Source organism: Mya arenaria, chromosome 2, assembly GCF_026914265.1.
Source record: "Mya arenaria isolate MELC-2E11 chromosome 2, ASM2691426v1".
In the NCBI taxonomy this organism is placed as follows: Eukaryota; Metazoa; Mollusca; class Bivalvia; order Myida; family Myidae; genus Mya; species Mya arenaria.
The window spans coordinates 32,395,322-32,417,182 of NC_069123.1; the positions used below are offsets into that span (position 1 = coordinate 32,395,322).

Consider the following 21,861-nt stretch of genomic DNA (forward strand, 5'->3'; position numbering starts at 1 on the left):
TTTTAAGCAAAATTATTATACATTGTATTCTATGTTTTTTAACAATTTGTTTACAATTTGTGCTATTAATCACAGTTTAGTCATTTGTAGGCATCGTTAAATGCTTCTATCCAAAAAGAAAATAAAGAACAATACTTTAATGTTGTTGTCTAAGTCTTAATGTACTCTGTACATCAAAATAGAGCTCGGCAGGCTCAATTTACTCGAAAATATTTATGTTATTACTTAATAACTTTTTTTACCACTTACGTGGTTAAGAATTTTAAAAAAAATCTCTGTTATAATCATATTCTCTTGTAAATTAAATTGATTTAGAATTTTGGGAACAACTTGAAAAAAAAAGTTATTTGATAGCAATTAAAACGCTTGAATACATATTTTTAGTGTATTTAGCTAGGTTTTATTTGCATTTTAAATCACACTGTAAAGAAAGTTAACATACACAATTTGGTTTAAATATTAAGAAATAAAAAGGATTTCCACGAATAAAAAAACAGATTGCTTTTTCTTTCTATTACTAATATGTAAAGTATATATTTTTAATCTGCACCTTATTCATGCGCATTTTTTTTGGTTTTATTCATTTAAGTCAAACGAGTTAAACATCAAATGCATTAAAAATAAAACAAAACAAATGCATCAACCTATCTTATATAAGATCGTAAAAATATACCAACGCAACAATCGACATTAAGCCAATTGCAACAAACGACATATCTGACATTAGGAGTTAAACATGTGCCAGTTGCAACATCCGGCATATCTTATAATACGAAATATGGTAGAAAATTACCAACGTTACATCCGAGAGAGTGCCAATTGCAACATACGACGTAACTTATATAAGGAAATATCGTAGAAATATACTAATGCAACATCCAAAAATGTGTCATAGGCAACATACGACATATCTTATATTAGGAGATAATCTAAAAAGCAACAAACGACATATCTTATATTAGGAGATAATGTAAATTGCAACATACGACATATCTTATATAAGGAGATAATGTAAATTGCAACATACGACATATCTTATATTAGGAGATAACGTAAACCAAAACATACGACATATCTTATATTAAGGGACAAAGTAAATCGCAACATACGTTATATCTTATATTGCAACATACGACATATCTCATATTAGGAGACAATGTAAATTGCAACACACGACACATCTTATATTAGGATATAATGTAAATAGCAACATACGACATATCTTATATTAGGAGATAATGTAAATTTCAACATACGACATATCTTATATAAGGAGAAAATGTAAATTGCAACATACGACATATCTCATATTAGGAGACAATGTAAATTGCAACACACGACATATCTTATATTAGGATATAATGTAAATAGCAACATACGACATATCTTATATTAGGAGATAATGTAAATTGCAACATACGACATATCTAATATAAGGAGAAAATGTAAATTGCAACATACGACATATCTTATATTAGGTGACAATGTAAAATGCAACATACGACATATCTTATATTGGGAGACAATGTAAATTGCAACATACGATATATCTTATATTAGGAGACAATGTAAATCACAACATACGACATATCTTATATTAGGAGACAATATAGATCGCAACATACGACATATCTTATATTAGGAATTTATGTAAATAGCAACATAAGACATATCTTATATTAGGAGACAATGTAGATCGCAACATACGACATATCTTATATTAGGAATTAATGTAAATTGCAACATACGACATATCTTATATTAGGAGACAATGTAAATCACAACATACGACATAACTTATATTAGGAGACAATGTAGATAGCAACATACGACATATCTTATATTAGGAATTAATGTAAATTGCAACATACGACATATCCCATATTAGGAGACAATGCAAATCACAACCTACGACATATCTTATATTAGGAGACAATGTAGATCGCAACATACGACATATCTTATATTAGGAATTAATGTAAATTGCAACATACGACATATCTCATATTAGGAGACAATGTAAATTGCAACATACGACATATCTTATATTAGGATATCACGTTAAAATGCGACAGCATTTCATAGAGGACGTGTGGTATGTTTCCTTACTTTTTTATGTTTGTATTCAATATCAACATTTACATTTTAGAGTTCCGAACAAACAAACACCATGCAACATTACGAAGGATTGCCGTCGCCCTACACAATGAGCCCGAGGATGCTGGGCGTCCCACCACCACCCACATTTCTACCACCCCAGATGTACATGACCCGCCACGTCCCCGCCCCCTACCCCCACGGGCTTCCGGCACCTCTGCACCCGTTTACTCTTGCAGAGAGACTGGCAGGTAAAACTTTATCGTTAGAGCCATTCGTCTTCATGGGCCATTGGTGCCTTAGCCATTAAATGATTTTAAATGACTTTAAAAAATCATTTTAGTTCCTATTGTTCCTATTTAGTTCCTATTGTTAAATGTAAGATGGGGTTACCAACAAAATCCTTAAAAAGTACTACGTTATAAATAAAGGAATCATAACAAAAATAATTAGTTTTAGAAATGCTGATTGAATCAAACTTTGGAGAAATTTGACTGAATGTTCCCTATATAAATCTAAAGGAGCTTTCAAGACCCCTGATAAACCCCCATCGTTGGCAATGATTTGTACGGCGTCAAGGTCTATCAATAAATTGTATATGAAACTAAACTTTTCTTTACCTAGATCAAGCCTAAATATGCAAAGAAAATCACAAATGGTGCATATTGAATTAAAAATTAATCAAGCTCAAAAAACATTAAACAATTATGTAAGCTGAGTTTCCAGGATTGCATTGCGAGACACTTAATTTCGACATTTAACCAGATTTCAACTTAAAACCATTAATAGTGTCCGAATTCTGAAACTGACCACAAATGCTGACCTCCGACAACACAAAATGCCGCATGTGATTTTATTAATTATTAGTTTTATTAATAAATAAAATATGTTGGAATTGTAGATATGATATTCGAGGCACGTTACGGTCCACACCGGAAGCAGCGACGTAGCCGCACGGCATTCACGAACCAACAGCTGGCGGCGCTGGAGAAGACGTTCTCCAAGACTCACTACCCGGATGTGGTTATGAGAGAGAGGCTGGCCATGGTGACCAACCTTCCAGAGGCAAGGATACAGGTAAGTTACATAGAGAAAGGACAATACAGTTTGAATTCAAACAAATTCAGGTCGGAGGCATTTTCTATCAGGCAATGTTTCTCTTGGATAAATGTGAACATAATATTAGAATACAGCCTTCATTTCAGCAAATGAAGTTGCAGATATAGGCAATCATTTAGTACTAGGTTTAATCATAAGAATTTGAACTTTCGCGGGTGTGCTAAGGTCCGCCTACTGCCACTCATCCAAATGAATACACAATCCCTACGTCAGATTTTGCGTTCACAATGTGTCAGCCAATAAGGTTGTATTCCAAGACAGTTAGATGCCCTGAAGTAATATTTTTTATGATTAAGAAAGGCTCTTTCGCTTCGCTCACTCCGCAAATTTTTAATCATTAAAATATTTCTTCATGTCGTCTTACTATTACTTTGGATAGAAATTAAATCTTCATTTCCATATTTCATACTTGACAGAATCGTGCCTTATTGTCTAAAAGTACAGCACGTGTAAGTACGGAATGTCTAACTTATACAATTCATCATAAGACAGTTGGGGGCACAATTGACTGGTGCATAAATACATTGTCTGTTTCGTTATGTTAATGAGTTTGCTTTGAATTCGCAGGTGTGGTTCAAAAACAGGCGAGCCAAGTTCCGTAAAAGGAACAAGCTTCCGGCAACAAACGCCACAGGCGTTTCGTCAACAAGCACCAGCAGTAGCAGTAGTACAAGCGCGTGCCACGATGACAACGAGGCAACTTGTCCTGACTTTGGGCAAGATAGGGAAACAGTGGGACGAGATGAACCGGGGGCGGCGAGTACTGAAATTACAACAGAGGATGAGAATGTTGATGTAGATGGACACTCGGAAACCAGCTGCGAGGAATTAGACAACACACCTTGTAATCATGGTAAGGTGGTATTCTTATTGATCGATTATTTTATCCCAAACCACAAAGGGATTGCCTTTGGCCTTAAAAGTACTCCTGGTTCAGATAACACGGCTCTTCCTAAGAAATAGGCACCGACCCAACCGTTTTTATAGTCGGTCAGTAAAACAAATAATAATAATAATCATAATAATAAATAAAAAATACAGTGCGTGTGTGTACTTTTAAATGTCATTTAAAAAGCTTTACAGTTATGATTACTTTAAAGCTGCACTCTCACAGATATACCAATTTTACCGCTTTTTTATTATTTTTTTCTTGGAAAGAGCAAATTTTTGCGTAGATATCTGAAAACCAATGAAAGAAGATTGCTGACAAAAAATCAGATCGTAGATTTACATTTTTTCGTCCGAAAATTAATGTTTTATGGCTTAAACCGTTACTAACGGTTTAAGAAAAACTGCATTAAACATCAATTTTTTGGCTTAAATATAAAATTTGCGATCTATTTTTTGTCAGCAGTCTTATATTACTGGTTTCAATGGATTTTCGAAAAAAATGGCTCGTTCCAAGACAAAAAAATAAAAAAAAGTTGTCAAAACATTCAATCTGTGAGAGTGCAGCTTTAACGCCATTCCCAAATGATGACAATAATGTTTTTATTACATGAAGCCTTATAACAATATAAAACCCCTACGCATCCTGCCTGTATTTGGACAAGATGCAACTCTAACCACACATATTTTTGGCTACTATCAAAACCGCCAACACACTTTATGCACCAGTCAATTGTAAACACGCCCCCCCCCCCCCCAGGTCCGGGGGTATACCGGGGATAGCCGGGGAACTGGGCCGAGTTTTTACCTTTTAGGTGGCCCCGCAGTGCCGGGTGAATGCGGTGGTTTTGCCTTCGCGCAAAATATAGCGGGGAATGGGCCTCACCTAGGGTCTCTGGGGTGCGGGGGCATTTGGCGTGGATTTTACCATCTGTTCGTCCCCACAGGGCGGGGATTTTACTCGGGGTTGGTTGGACTGAAAGTCAAAGTCCCCGCTATTCCCCAGAGCTGGGGGCGTGGTTACAATAGACTGGTGTATTACATTTACTTAAATGTACTTACTCATCTATTATCTTTTTGGATATTTTGGTGGGGGTTTCCGATATTCGTTTTATTTATTATTAGAGTGTCGTCGACAATGCTGGTATCATTAAACTGATTGAGTTTGAATGGCAAAACTTTAAAACCAATAACAGTGTGTTTCGACAGTTTTTCGCTTGGGAGTAAGCGGTTTTCATATAGTTATAGCATTTCTAAATACAATTAAATTCTTTTTTCCCAGAGATTCAAAGCAGGGGAGATAACTGTGATGCAATTATGCCCTCGAGCAGCAACCATCGAGGGACCTATTTTCATCGGCGTTCACAACACAAAGGACACACGCTAAATACAGCTCTACCATTATAGAATATCTTTTCATTGATTGTTTTTATTATCTAATTTTATTTTATTGTTCTAATGCTTTAAACATATGCTTCCGAATATTTTTCGGAATAGTTTAGTATGAGTTGAATAAATCTTTATAATTAAAAAAGTGTTTAAACAATGAATGTAAAAAAATCTCGATGCTGAATTGGTGTTTTAGATTGAAGAAACCTTACAAACATGCGTTGAAACAAGATAGCAATCATATTCCTGATAATGTATAAAAAGAATCATACAGATATGTCTGAGTGTACCGGTGTTACGCCTTCATCACAAAACAATCTTAGAAAGGAAGTGACGTCATACACTGGGAGTTTTTTAGGAAAATATAAGTACCTCAATTTTTGATGGCAGGCAGTTAAATTCTTTAATTCTTTCTTGGTCACCCAACAACAACATTATGTCTGGTGATAGGAGTGGATTAGTCAAAGGCCAAGCTCTTGCCAATTTGGTGGTGGGGTAAAGGGGTACTTATGCGCCAATTGCAATTCTGGAACCGCCCTTGCATTGTATACATATTGGTACTGGTTCACTTCATTTTTCATAGATTCAGACTTCAGTCTTCAGTTCAGTTTTGTAAACGTGGTGGTTGAACATCATGATTCGTTTCTATTTCATTGTGTTAACTTTCAATTTACAAGCATCATTTGAAATTTTCGATTAATTAATCAGAATCGATATGTTTTACTCGTTATTTGAATCCCAAAACCATGTTAGGGAACGGAAAACCTCGGAAAATCTATCTTTTTTATTAAATTGTCTGAATTGCGCGGAACCGGAAGTTAATACATCGATTGACTAGCTCCCGTTTCATCGTCATCTTCTTATTGAAAACCGAAAGCCAGTACCAAGGGAAGCAACTGCAGCGTATAGCAACGCCAAGGGAAGCAAGTCATTCGTGTCTTTCGGAAAATGCGGAACAGGGGCTATTTTGTAACAAAACTACCAGCTCATGAAAATAATTTTTACTTAATAATATATTGGCTTACACTTGGGAATTATCAGTCTTTGACATCGTTATGAAATAATTAACAAATATTTAATTAACTTTACACTAGCAATACACTTGGGATATGAAAGCAATGCTCATATATCCTAATACATACAGTATAGGTTTAACAGTTACTGTTATGAAACTAGCTAATTGTATAAAATTTCATTAATATACTAGACCTATTCTTAGGCAATGACGGGCACTCAAGCGTTTCAGTTTGGGTCACTCTAAATAATTTTGGATTCGATTTTTAATGCCAGTGAACAGAACTGTAAAAAACTTCACGCTTGTCGTGTCTCCAGCCTTTCAACGCTTTTATTTAAATAGATGATTGGTCAGCAAACGGGTCAAGTGTAGTTTAAAGATGCACTATTACTCCTAAATAAGATTTACCATATTTAATACATTTGCTTTAATTTACCTAAATGGATTAATAAATGTCGACAACAATGGTTTTTATGAAGTATACTGCGTTTAATTTGAAAGAAAGGTGCAGAAAACACGCTATTTCTACCTTATGAGACGATAGTAAATCACAGTAAATATTTTAGCATTCACCAATCATTTAATATTTTTGCGTTTTCAGCTATAAAATACACGGTTATAAACTTGTTATCAGTATTAATATTTTCCATAAATGCATTATTTAGTAAGTAGTTAAAGGTTTATCACTCAAAACGTATGTTTGTTATACATGTGTATGTATTGATTTTGAATAAATGTGTCACTTTAAACCTTCGGCCTACGCTCCGTAGACGGGCGCAATAACAAATAGGCTATGGAAGCGGTTTACGTATAATAGTTTCGAAAAACGAGCCATACAACACGATTGATTTACATAAGCACTTGAATTTCTGCAGATAATCAAAGCACTGATAGTGCTGAATGGCTTGAGCGATGATTCCATCTATGTGATATTAAAAACAAATCAAAATAGCATGACACTCGCTCACTCGCTCTCAAGCCTATCTGTCTACTCATCCAATCTACCGACACAACCTTCCCGCCCGTTCACTGACTCACTGGCTCACCACCAACTCACAAAAAGAACCCACTCACCAGATTCGGTGTATTCCGTTGGCAGCAGAATAAAACGTACACCAGAGCAAGAAACTAAACTTGTATACTAGTATATAATTATATTGTTCCAATCAACAATTTTAAGAGAACATGAGCACAATTGTAGTATACAAAAAACTATTTCAATTCCGATCATAGCTTAAACAAAGGGAGTATAAGAAATTATTTACAAATGTATATACTTAGACCAATTATCCATAACAGTACTTTATGGAAATAAGAATCATTACCTTGTTCATAAGCTTACGACTTGCATGCGCAGGGGTTGATATTTTTAACTTCTGCGCAAATACATAGCAATACGGAGGAAAATAACCAAGTTACCCAAGAAGTTGGAGTATGAACGCCAATACGAGTTTGCAAAATCTGAGGTATATTTTAATTGATAATGATAAAGGATATATGCTCTTCCATATAACCTGCAATGTTACTTGGTATATTTCGACCATTTAACTAAGTTCACTGAAAGAGCAGTGCATGGATAAGGGAGTAAACCGCACTGAGTCAATAATGTATTGTATATCTGAATTCCCTCCCCTGTGGTGTATTATTTATAGAACTATTATGCCATATTGCTCATTGAGGTCAAACCCAGAACTGCAAGGAATTTTCCAGTTTATAGGAGAGCTCCCTTTCATATCCGCGTTTTATGCGATTGTTTAACTGCTAATAAACGCAAAATCGTTCATATTCTTACATGAATTTATTTTGTAAAACAAATATGTTCCAGGTATGTTTAACAGTCTGATTTTCATTGAAATCTGATACTTTCGAATATGATGTTGAACTCCACATGGACTCAGGTGATATTTTGTGGTCTAATACAAAAGACTTGAGCTAAAGCTCAAGTCTACAAAATGCGTTCATTTTGCATGAACCGGTCAACCTCTCGCGACCTCTGTAGCCGAAGTTTCGCAAGAGGGACCTGTGCAATGCATATTTAAAACACGAATTTAAAAATCTCGATAATATTCTAGACAAACGCAAGACAACAAAAAATGGAAATATGTTAAAAATCATAAAGTTTGAATCTTATTTCTGGTGCGTTCATGCAGTGCGAACGCTCCAGGGGCGGATCCAGTATTTGAAATTGGGGTGGGGAGGGGTAAGTTAGAAAGGGTAACCTTTTGACTTGCTCCCCCCCTCCTACTTAGAACCGAAATAAATATATTGGTTGAAAGTGTATGCCGGGGTGGGGGGGGGGGCTACTCGCCCCACTCCCGCCTTGAAATCATCATCGGCAACTACGGTACTTTTTTCCGTTTCACTTCATACACAAAGAAGGATAGCGTAGTGTTTATCGGGTGTATCCGACGGCGCCTAGACAATTTTAACAATTTCTACTCTAAAATGGTGCATTTTTTGCGTATTTTTTCTCCTTTATTGAAAAATAAAAAGTAAACTTGGACGATTTTAGGTGGTGGTGGTGTGTGTGCGCGTGTGAGTGTGTGTGTGTGCGCGCGTGCGTGCGTGCGTGTGTGCGTGTGTGTGTGTGCGCTCGTACTAACTGCATGAACGAACGAAAATTAAAAATAAAATATAGGAAATAATATCACTTTTGATGTTGGCCTTTATGCATTTGATTGTTTCCAACTGTAATATACAAGTCGTATTTGCCGTAAGGATTTGTATACGATTTTACATTTATTCGTTGCCGTAATTCGGATAACAAAAACATGCTTAATATAGTTATATACATGTAATACGTACATTTAAAATGCAACGCTGTATCAGCTACTTGTATATGACTTTAGTACATTTGTAGTTTAAATAAAAGCAGAAAGTTAGCCGTAGATATTTTCTAATTCATTCAAAATAATTTTCCATATTTACACATACATAATTTATTTGCTAAGCTTATGTCCAAAAAGCGGGATAAACTGATTACATCTGGTATGATGTCGACTTGTTGAATATTAAAACAGAAATCTGAAACTTCTTTGTCAACTGCACCCTGTACCTACGACATTTTATTTGCTATTACATCCGTGACCCCCAAAAAAACACAAAACATACTGTCGATTTGTATGTACATTATGACGTATTATATTTCGAAAATATGTACTTTATTTAAATCCATTTCCAATGACGTACTACATTGACATTAGTTTAAGGATTGATCGTAATAGTACATAAAATATTTTATTTTATTTTGCAATAAAACATGTAATATGTATAACCGAAGGATGGTTATACAGGATTTAATATTGAATCAAAACATCGCATAACAATTGTGTTGGCATTTGTATAGGTCATAGATGAACCACTTAAATTCGCGGGATTGACGGTGATTTGACTGTTTGGTCCGATAAAATACATTATATTATGCAAAGAATATTAATATCGCTTTCGTGGTGCACACCATAAGTCTTACCCGTTTTGGGCATGTTCGCAAAATTGGCCCGCCTTCACAATGAAACGTTAAGATATTATCGTGAACTAAGCAGGGACTTTGAATCCACCTGATGGGCCTGTTCAATGAGATTAAAGGACTTTAGGCGGTAACATTTTTTTGTCTTAGATAATCGAGAATCGTTCCGTTATCTTTCACTCCACTAACAGTATAATGCTCCAGTCAATTGTAATATAACCACGGCCCCTCAAGTCCAGGAAATAGCGGGGGCTTTGACTTTCGGTACAGCCAATCCCGGGTAAAATTCCTGCGGGGGACACACTGCTGGTAAAATCCCCGCCATATGCCCCCGCACCCCTAGGACCCCATTGTTACGGCCCATTTCCCACTATTTTCGGCGTGAAAACAAAACACCGCCCTCACTCGGCACAGCGGGGCCACCTAAAAGGTAAAACACGACCCATTTCCCCCTGCTGTCCCCGGTATACCCCCGAACCGGGGGGGGGGGTACAATTGACTGGTGCATTAGTAACGAGCTTGTTTTCACCTGTTGAATTCAATAACAGTTTTCTTTTAATTATTTATAAATTTACATTTGGAGTAAATAAATGCATTTACGTCTCCTGTTTTAGTTTAATCAAGACAATGTACGTGCCATAAACCTGTTCTAAATATTTCTTGTAATTATTTTAAAGAATGTCGATGTGCTTTACGTTTATTGTGTAGATATGTACATGTATTATATTGTTCACAAATGGGACTGAAATAAAATATAATTCTAGTACAAGTTACCAGGTTGTTGTCCAAAATCGTTTTTGTCAGTTAGAGAGCTCTATCACAGCTGCAATGTGATATGAATACACAACAAGCCTTTATTTGTCTTCTAGTTTATTATTTAAAAAAAAAGTTTTATTGTAACTAAGATTACACCTTGAACAAACGCATACGGGTACACGACACTCAATTCTTTCAATAAAGATGACTTCTTCTCCTCCGGTAAATTGTCTGCCCCTGAAATAGAAGAACGAGACATGGGGTGGTATTCAACACTGTTATTAATTTGATCTAAGAACGATGTAGCTAATCGGATTGCTCGATATAAATAACGGACCTATACAGACAATTATGTTATCCAATACTTTTCTAAATTGGATCTAAGAATGATTAAGCTAATCGGATTGCTCGATATAAATAACGGACCGATATAGTTCAGATGTTCAGAACTTTGTTAGAGTTAACAATGTTGTTAACGTCGTCATTGTTAACTTTCAAATCTTTACTACTCTGTAAGTTTAATGGATACACTTTTGTTACACAGTATTGCTAACAAGACTAAAGACAACTATTTTAGCAGTAGATATTTTATCTAATTATATGAGAATATTTTTTTTTTTAAATCACGTTAACAAATTTTGTTGTTTGCAATTTTGTGTGGGCATATGATAATCGAGGATTTTTTTCAAATGTTCTGCTTATTTTTTATTTATTTTTTAGATCGATTCTGACGAATGCTCCAACAAACACCAAATAATTTTGAGTCCAATTTCGTCGACGAAAAGAAAACATTGCGGGCTACCCCGGCCTGCGGCAGAGATATGCCCTCTCTTTTTCTGTAGTCTCTAACATATACATGAACGCCCGGTGGCACATGTCCAAAATACCAAATACATAGCTTAAGGCAGTTGTAAAATATATATTGTCTTGTAGGGCAGTGTCTCTTGGCTGGTGATTGTATGGCCTTGATTTGAGTGCCTTTAAAGCTGCACTCTCACAGATTGACCGATATGACAACTTGATAAAATGTGACGGAATAAGCCAATTTTTGCGTAAATGTTTGACAACCGGTGACATAAGACTGCTGACAAAAGATCAGATCACATTTTTTTATTTATTTATTCGACTATTTATTCGACTATCGATTATCGATTCCACTCAAGAAACCGACTATCGATAGAAGGATCGGTTTCTGACAAAACATTTATTGTGATTTTATTCTTGTTTATTTATGCTTATATTATGTGTATGTCTGAAGTTATTAAGCGTTGTTGTTGTATTCGTTCATATTGTTAACGACAATCACTTCCGAATAAATAAATGAACTCAAAGGTGTAAATTGGCGGAAACTAACCGAACGCAAATAAAGAGAGGAAAGAAAAAAATAGCTCGCCGGTCATATCGATGATCGATTATGACCAAAAACGATGGTTTACCGCCAATTTCAGGCCCATCAAATCATTTTTCGATTCAAATCGATCATCGGAACATCGCTACTTATATGAACATCGGAATACAAAGTATACGCACCAAGGCCTGTTGTTTGCAGATGTCCGGCACCACGAACACAGTTGGGTCCTTGATACCAAGATTGATGTTTTTGAAATCCACACCGGACAAAAATGAAGCTGAAAGACCAAAAACGTAGTTTACTGTCAACAAAAGCATATATTTTCAGGCAAAATACATGTATGTGTCTAAATGTATTTCATATTTGACTTTCTGCGTTTTCGAAATTGCGTAACACAAATTCGCTTTGTAACAAATATACATGTTAATATTTTAACAAGTGATTCCTGTTGTTTTTTTTTTGCTAGACATGAAAAGTAGAAGTTGATTAGTGAATAAATGAGTATGGTCTAAGATATTATAAAGACAAACATTGAGGCGAATTAAAGGAAAGAGTGGTTTGACAAGTTTTAGGAGTATTTTTTGATTAATAATGCAATCTGTTTAACATAAGACAAACCGTTACTACTCTATATATATCGATACATTTAAGACCGGTGTGTGTGTGTGTGTGTGTGTGCGTGCGTGCGTGCGTGCGTGCGTGCGTGCGCGTGTGTGCTTGCGTGCGTGCGTGTGTGTGTAACAAGACCACAATCATGAATGTAAAGATCTGGCATGATGGTGGGTCCGAGGTCTAATGGTATAATAGTTGAAGCCAGGGGTTTTCGGTTCAATCCCAGCATACACACTAAACAACATAATTATCATAATCTTCCAGGAGGGACGATAATTAGGTGTACCGTGTGAAATCGTGCCTGTGTACTACGCAGCCTTACCTCCCCTGGAACAGACGCCCAAATGGATGGTCCGGTGACGTCATGAAATATACGCACAACACATATGCGAGTATAATGCTATTGCAACGTGTTTCACAGTCGTTGTCAAATAAATGCACAATAGTTTCACTTACTGCCTTCCCTTGTGCCATACGTGAGTTCAGAAAGGGGTGTGCAATTGTCTGTAACAGTCATGGTTAGGGAAGTTCCGTCTGCCAGGTTCCACATATAAGGGGTGACCAAAGCTGATTGCTGGTGTCCGATTATAAAGTTTGTCCCTGCTGTCGCATTGTCTGTTTTAAAAGTGAAAGTTCAGTACAATCTGGAAGAGGGAGATTTCGTTTAGCTACATGCAATATAGTAAATTTACATCTCAACTTCCATTCCTGAAATGTACGGCCTTTCGGCAATTGCAAATATTTTCCGATGAACGCAACATCTTTGGATAGGTTCGGATCGCGAGTCATCGCGTATTAACATAACTAGCGTACTATTATCTTGTTATTGTTTGTATTGACAGCAGGCCATGGAAACCTTGATTCAACATGTTGAAAAGTATTAATTTATGATGTTTTAAATGAATTGCTGTCATTAGCTTTCAAAATTTACGTTCAAACGTGATTTTTTTTCGGGACTATTTTTTGTCAATAAAATGTGTTAACCGGTCGGGTTGTTCTTTTAACAAAATGGGTGAGAAAGAATACCTGTAAGGTGTTCTTAAATAAGTTTTTTAACAATTCTGGAAAATCGATGATTTGAACGCATTTGGGCTGGTTATAGTACGCGTAGAGTCCACTCCACACACTTCAACCTGCCCAACTGCGTTCATACCTCGATAATCAATTAGGCTATTCATTCCATAAATAGGTCAAGTTCAGTTTTCCTACCACATCTTATGTCATTTCTTAACTTAAATGGATTTCTTTAAAAGTTCATAGTCAAATAAAAAGAAAAGTTTATGAGAAATTCGAATAAAATTATGTTTGTTCAGTAACATCAATAAAAATGACACTTTTTTAATTTATTATATCAAATGATCAATAAGATACTTAACTTAGAAAAATGACTTAAGTAGGGAAACAACTTAATTGATGTATGTTGTCTGTGTTTTATCAAAATAGGATTCTCGGATAATGGGCTAATCCCTGGAGTTTGGAATTGCATCATATGTAATCATTTATTTTTAAACAAAAAATGAAAAACAAACGAGCAAAATACAGCCAAAACGAGCGAATAGTTGATAAAACCTGTCTTAATTAAGTACCTGGTATGCAGTTCCTGTTCTCCCAAGAGCCAAGTTTACCGCCTGTGCACGTTCCGTTATGAATAATATACTGCATGTTCTGAAAAGTAGTCCATGGTGCTTTTACTACACGTGTTCAAACTGCATTGCACAACATAGGAGTTCAGTTTAATTGTAACTAATCAAAAGGATAATATGAGTAAATATAAGGTCAGATTTGAAATATGTTAAGGTTGGCAACGAGTCACCGAATATCTGGTTAGTAACAGAAATAGCTGGAAAGAATCTAAACGCTTATCAGACCAAGCGCGTAGCTGCCTATACGCGAGTATGCGGCTGAATCCTCATGATTCTGACAAAAATGACAACAACAAAAGTGGCGAAGTTGCAGTAGGCGTACTTGACTACATAATCATAAAACTGTCCTTTTCCAGTACTAAATAAAGCACCACAGAACGCCCATAATGCACTAGATTGCACCATGGTTTTCAAAAGTTTCCGAGGGGGCATGCTCCCGGATCTCCCTACCACAATTATGAATCTACATGAAAAGAGGGCTGGCTACGCCACTGCCGACCCAAGTCAGGGGGGAATAGTTGTAATTACCTCATTATAGAGCTGAATAAGTGTATATGTCTCCGTGATGTTTCCTGTTTGCAGTTGTTCAAGAACATAAATCCTTCTCCCACTCGCATCGTACGAAAGTTGAAGGTTACCCTGTGGATAGGAGAGAGATTTTTTAATGTTGATGCTCTTTAAGATTTGTAAACAATGTCTTGTAATAAGCTCTTAAAGCTGCACTCTCACATATTTCCGTACGAAAATTAATGTGTTATGGCTAAACGCGTTACTAACGGTTTAAGAAAAATGCATAAAACATAAATTATTAAACTTGAAAATAAAAAAAATATGCCATCTGTCTTTTGTCAGCAGTCATTTTCGCATACATTGGCCCATTCAATGACAAAAAATAAAAATGTTGTCAATCTGAGTATCCTGCTGTGTAGTTTGGGTTGTTTTATTATAAAAAATGGACTCTAAATGGCCCTGGGCCAAACAAACGAATACACAGGAAATTGGCCCCTACTGTGACACCAGTGCAAATAGCAGGAGATGCACAGCAGGGGATTATTATGCCAAACATTCCTTAAGCTAGGCCTTTAAGGCAATAACATAGCAGATAGACAATCATGAAGTTATAGACTTATGCATTAGGAATGTCACATTTAGCTGGTGTTTAAAGGTCCACCTACTGTCAATCATCTGATACTCACTGCCTGTGTCAGATTTTGCGTTGACAATGTATCAGCCAATAAGTTTGTATTCTAAATCAGTTAGATGGTCTGAAGTAATATCTTAATAATTCAGAAGGGCTCGTTCCTTACGCTCACTCCGCCTATTCTTAATCATTAAGAATTTAATTCATGTCATCTAACTTTTAAATAAACTAGGCTTTTAGGCGGTACATGCACGTGTTATGATATCATTACCAGGTGGTGGAGTGTAAGCTTATTTATACGTGCACTCGGGCCTTGCCCATTTCGGAGAGAACTCCGACCAGATTGTTAGTCATTTTGAGATTTCGGAGCATAGTGCACAGACAGAATGTAACCCTGGTTAGAGCTACCCTGGTTCTTTAAAGGGGTTGTACTCCGTATGATGAAATAGCAAACAAAACAAAAAAATGTCGAAAACTGACATAAACTTGGTATCGATGTATACAATGCATTGAAACTTACTAACTAAAGTAGCACATAGTTTTCAATTAATTTATTTTTTCGCAGTTTTTTCGTATTTTTCCATTAAAAAAGATTACTAGGTATGTCAACCTAGTAGAATTCATTCCTTATGCGTGATTGGCTAGTCGATGTTATCACGTGATATTACCAAGTTAGGTATATAGCTTAAATATTTCAGTCGTTTAGAGTAAGCCTTCGTAGCACAGTGGATACAACACTGGGCTGCAATTTTGGCGACACCGGTTCGAACCCGGCCTCCGATTCGATTTTTTTTTTTACATTTTGGTATTTTTTTACAATTATGATATCAAAGAGTAAAACATTTTATTAAATAATTGTCCTGAGATTCGTTACAGAAAAAAACTTTTTTGGGTGCCAATCTGGTGTACAGTCCCTTTAAGGTCACACGTGTATAGCACGGGATCCCCATTTAACGTCCCTCCCGGAATAAAGTTAGTATTTTTTGTGTCGTGAGACGGGATATGTGACTCCTGGATTGATAGTCAATAGTGTCGCTAGACCACTGGCACCAGATTTTCAAACTCAATCATATATATTTACAGTACAAAGTGCATATATTTTTTAAATAGATTAAGTTAGATTTTTTTTACATTTTTAGTATCATTATATTTAGTTTGGAATTATAAGAATTTTTTGGATTTTTAAAAAACAAATGATTGAGTTTGAAAACCCGGTGTCAGTGCACTTAACCATGGATCCACCACTAATTGTCACGATCAGTGTGTGTATACCACGTGATAAATTACGTCATATATGCTACGTCGGAAGGCAACAATGAAGACTTAAATCAAAGATAACTTTTCTTGTACAACACCATTTTAAATGAACCAAAGGGCAGTCTATTCCTCTTAAAGGGCCCCGCATTTGTTTTGTTACCGAAATTTGATAAAGTCATTAGTTTCATCAAACACTTCGACAAACCTGTTTCCAAAATCATGTTTTGACAGTGCTACGTCAGACGGCCGTATTGTGAAAAGGTTTGTCGAAGTGTTTATAGAACTTAACTCTCAATCAAACTCCGGTAAAAGACCGAAGGTGGGGCTCTGTAACCTGCGTAGACTGCGCTATGTTTCATTTAAAATGGTGAAGAAATAGTGAAGTTATCTTTGTTTAAAGTTTTTTTTTTCAAATCAAAATATTGCCTTCCGACGTAGCATTTATGACGCAATTTATCACGTGGTATGCACCCACTGATTATCTAGGCTGAAGAATATAATACCACGCACCGTTGTAACAGACGTATGGCCCTCGTCATCAGCGCTTCCGGTAACAAGCCCTTCCACACACTCGAACTGTGAGGGGAAGCAGCAGTTTTTCACCCCTAAAACCGCGGGGGTGAGGATCAGTAACACAAAAAGTTTGTCCATTGTTCTGTAAAAAATAAAGATACAAAAATGACGTCGGGAAACGTTTGTAGCCCGTACATTTTCAAATGGATAAAACGCGTACTTAAAGAAGGCATTCAAAACGTTTTAATTTACCACAAATAAACAGGAAACTATTTTTGCAATATATGGTTAAGTACAACATGGCAGTTACCAAAATCATTGTTCATGAAGTTTTTGAAGAAAGTAAACTAATATCAACATACCTTCAACAGCGTTCGTGAATAAAAGAGACACACTAAGTGGAAATATCCTCTTTTAAAAAAACCCGTCCAAGTTCAGAACTTCATCAAGAAAACAATCTCGCGATAGTAAGCATATGATACCACGTAACGACATTCTAAGACAACGGAACTATGCTGTAGTCGCGCAATAGGTACGGGTCAACATCGGAATCTGCTGATAAAATATCGCACTATAGTAACCGCATCATCTCACAGCAAACGATTACATAGACACCCGGTTCACCTTAACCTATATACTTACATACGACCAAAATCATCAGTAGGAGAACCATATTAAAGCAACGATCCAGTTTTTTTCTGATAATCAAGGTGCATTATTCAGCATTAGTAATTGAAAAATAGATCATTGTGGTGAAATGGGATGAAATCATTGCACTCAGAAAAAACAAAGATATATATAATTTGGACGAAATAATAGACTGCAAGAATAGAAATGATGTTAACATAGATATAAAGCTCGTGGCGGATTGTCCTCCCAGATATGTATTTCGGGAAATGTTATTATACACATGCTATAGACTCTTATGTTATTATACACATGCTATTGACTCTTATGTTATTATACACATTCTATGGACTCTTATGTTATTATACACATTCTATGGACTCTTATGTTATTATACACATGTCATTGACTGTTATGTTATTATACATATGCTATCTTGACTCGTATGTTATTATACACATGTTATTGACTCTTATGTTATTATACACATGTTATTGACTCTTATGTTATTATACACATGTTATTGACTCTTATGTTATTATACACATGTTACTGACTCGTATGTTATTATACACATGTTATTGACTCTTATGTTATTATACACATGCTATCTTGACTCTTATGTTATTATACAAATGTTATTGACTCTTATGTTATTATACACATGTCATTGACTGTTATGTTATTATACACATGCTATCTTGACTCGTATGTTATTATATAAATGTTATTGACTCGTATGTTATTATACACATGTTATTGACTCTTATGTTATTATACACATGCTATCTTGACTCTTATGTTATTATACAAATGTTATTGACTCTTATGTTATTATACACATGTCATTGACTGTTATGTTATTATACACATGCTATCTTGACTCGTATGTTATTATATAAATGTTATTGACTCGTATGTTATTATACACATGTTATTGACTCTTATGTTATTATACACATGCTATCTTGACTCTTATGTTATTATACAAATGTTATTGACTCTTATGTTATTGTACACATGTTATTGACTCTTATGTTATTATACACATGTCATTGACTGTTATGTTATTATACACATGCTATCTTGACTCGTATGTTATTATATAAATGTTATTGACTCGTATGTTATTATACACATGTTATTGACTCTTATGTTATTATACACATTCTATGGATTCTTATGTTATTATACACATGTTATTGACTCTTATGTTATTGTTCACATGTTATTGACTCTTATGTTATTATACACATGTTATTGACTCTTATGTTATAATACACATGTTATAGACTCTTATGTGATTATACACATGTTATCTTGACTCGTATGTTGTTATACACATTGACTGTTATGTTATTGACTCGTATGCTATTATACAAGTGCTATCTTGAATTGTATGTTATTATACACCTGTTATTGACTCGTACGTTATTATTTACCTGTTATTGACTCTTATGTTGTTATACACATGTTATTGACTCTTATATTATTACACACATGTTATTGACTCGTATGTTATTATACACATGTTATTGACTCGTATATTATTATACACCTTTTATTGACTCGTATGTTATTATACAACTGTTATTGACTCGTATATTATTATACACATGTTATTGACTCGTATATTATTATACACCTTTTATTGACTCGTATGTTATTATACAACTGTTATTGACTCGTATATTATTATACACCTGTTATTGACTCATATGTTATTGTACACCTGTTATTGACTCTTATGTTATTATACACATGCTATCATGACTCGTATGCTATTTTACACGTGCTATCTTGACTGTTAACACCTGTTATTGACTCTTATGTTATTAAACATATGTTATTGACTCTTATGTTATCATACACATGCTATCTTGACTCGTATGCTATTTTACACGTGCTATCTTGACTGTTAGCACCTGTTATAGACTCTTATGTTATTATACATATGTTATTGACTCTTATGTTATCATACACATGCTATCTTGACTCGTATGCTGTTATAAACGTGCTATCTTGACTCGTATGTTATTACACACATGCTACCTTGACTCGTATGCTATTATACACGTGCTATCTTGACTCGTATGTTATTATACACATGTTATTGACTCTTATGTTATTATACACTTGCTATCCTGACTCGTATGTTATTGTACACCTGTTATTGACTCTTATGTTGTTATACACATGCTATCTTGACTCGTATGGTATTATACACCTGTTATTGACTCTTATGTTATTATACACATGCTATCTTGACTCGTATGTTATTATACATTTGTTATTGACTATTATGTTATTATACACATGATATCTTGACTCTTATGTTATTGTTCACATGCTATTGACTCGTATGTTATTATACACATGCTATCTTGACTCGTATGTTATTATACTCATGTCATTGACTCTTATGTTGTTATACACCTGTTATTGACTCTTATGTTATTATACATCTGTTATTGACTCTTATGTTGTTATACACCTGATATTAACTCTTATGTTATTATATACATATTATTGACTCCTTATGTTATTATATAAATATTATTGACTCTTATGTTATTATACATCTGTTATTGACTCTTATCTTGTTATACACCTGATATTAACTCTTATGTTATTATATACATATTATTGACTCCTTATGTTATTATATAAATATTATTGACTCTTATGTTATTATACATCTGTTATTGACTCTTATGTTGTTATACACCTGATATTAACTCTTATGTTATTATACACCTGTTATTGACTCTTATGTTGTTATACACCTGTTATTGACTCTTATGTTGTTATACACCTGATATTAACTCTTATGTTATTATATACATATTATTGACTCCTTATGTTATTATATAAATATTATTGACTCTTATGTTGTTATACACCTGTTATTGACTCTTATGTTGTTATACACCTGTTATTGACTCTTATGTTGTTATACACCTGTTATTGTCTCTTATGTTATTATACATCTGTTATTGACTCTTATGTTGTTATACACCTGATATTAACTCTTATGATTTTATATACATATTATTGACTCCTTATGTTATTATATAAATATTATTGACTCTTATGTTATTATACATCTGTTATTGACTCTTATGTTGTTATACACCTGTTATTGACTCTTATGTTGTTATACACCTGTTATTGACTCTTATGTTGTTATACACCTGTTATTGACTTTTATGTTATTATACTCATGTCATTGACTCTTATGTTGTTATACACTTGTTATTGACTCTTATGTTATCATATAAATATTATTGACTCTTATGTTATTATATACATATTATTGACTCTAATGTTATTATACATATGTTATTGACTCTTATGTTATCATACACATGCTATCTTGACTCGTATGCTATTATACACGTGCTATCTTGACTCGTATGTTATTACACACATGCTATCTTGACTCGTATGCTATTATACACGTGCTATCTTGACTCGTATGTTATTATACACATGTTATTGACTCTTATGTTATTATACACATGCTATCTCGACTCGTTTGTTATTATACACATGTTATTGACTCTTATGTTATCATACACATGCTATCTTGACTCGAATGCTATTATACACCTGCTATCTTGACTCGTATGTTATTACACACATGCTATCTTGACTCGTATGCTATTATACACGTGCTATTTTGACTCGTATGTTATTATACACATGTTATTGACTCTTATGGTATTATACACATGCTATCCTGACTCGTATGTTATTATACAACTGTTATTGACTCTTATGTTATTATACACATGCTATCCTGACTCGTATGGTATTATACACCTGTTATTGACTCTTATGTTATTATACACATGCTATCTTGACTCGTATGTTATTATACACATGTTATTGACTCTTATGTTATTATACACATGATATCTTGACTCGTATGTTATTGTACACATGTTATTGACTCTTATGTTATTGTACACATGTTATTGACTC

The 21,861-nt window shown here is 34.6% G+C and overlaps 1 protein-coding gene and 1 long non-coding RNA gene across 2 annotated transcripts; one reads left to right on the forward strand and one right to left on the reverse strand.

The window, feature by feature from the left end:
- The first annotated feature begins 2,206 nt into the window (after nt 1–2,206).
- Nucleotides 2,207–4,179, forward strand: LOC128214285 (diencephalon/mesencephalon homeobox protein 1-B-like). Its single transcript, XM_052920678.1, has 3 exons — nt 2,207–2,348; nt 2,999–3,174; nt 3,784–4,179. Exons 1-3 carry the CDS (start codon nt 2,207–2,209, stop codon nt 4,177–4,179), a joined length of 714 nt encoding a protein of 237 aa, XP_052776638.1.
- Nucleotides 4,180–14,873: 10,694 nt separating this feature from the next.
- Nucleotides 14,874–17,722, reverse strand: LOC128203534 (uncharacterized). Its single transcript, XR_008255970.1, has 3 exons — nt 17,610–17,722; nt 17,245–17,389; nt 14,874–14,975 (listed from the first exon to the last, which is right to left on the reverse strand). It is a non-coding gene; the product is annotated as an uncharacterized LOC128203534 (long non-coding RNA).
- Nucleotides 17,723–21,861: the final 4,139 nt, after the last annotated feature.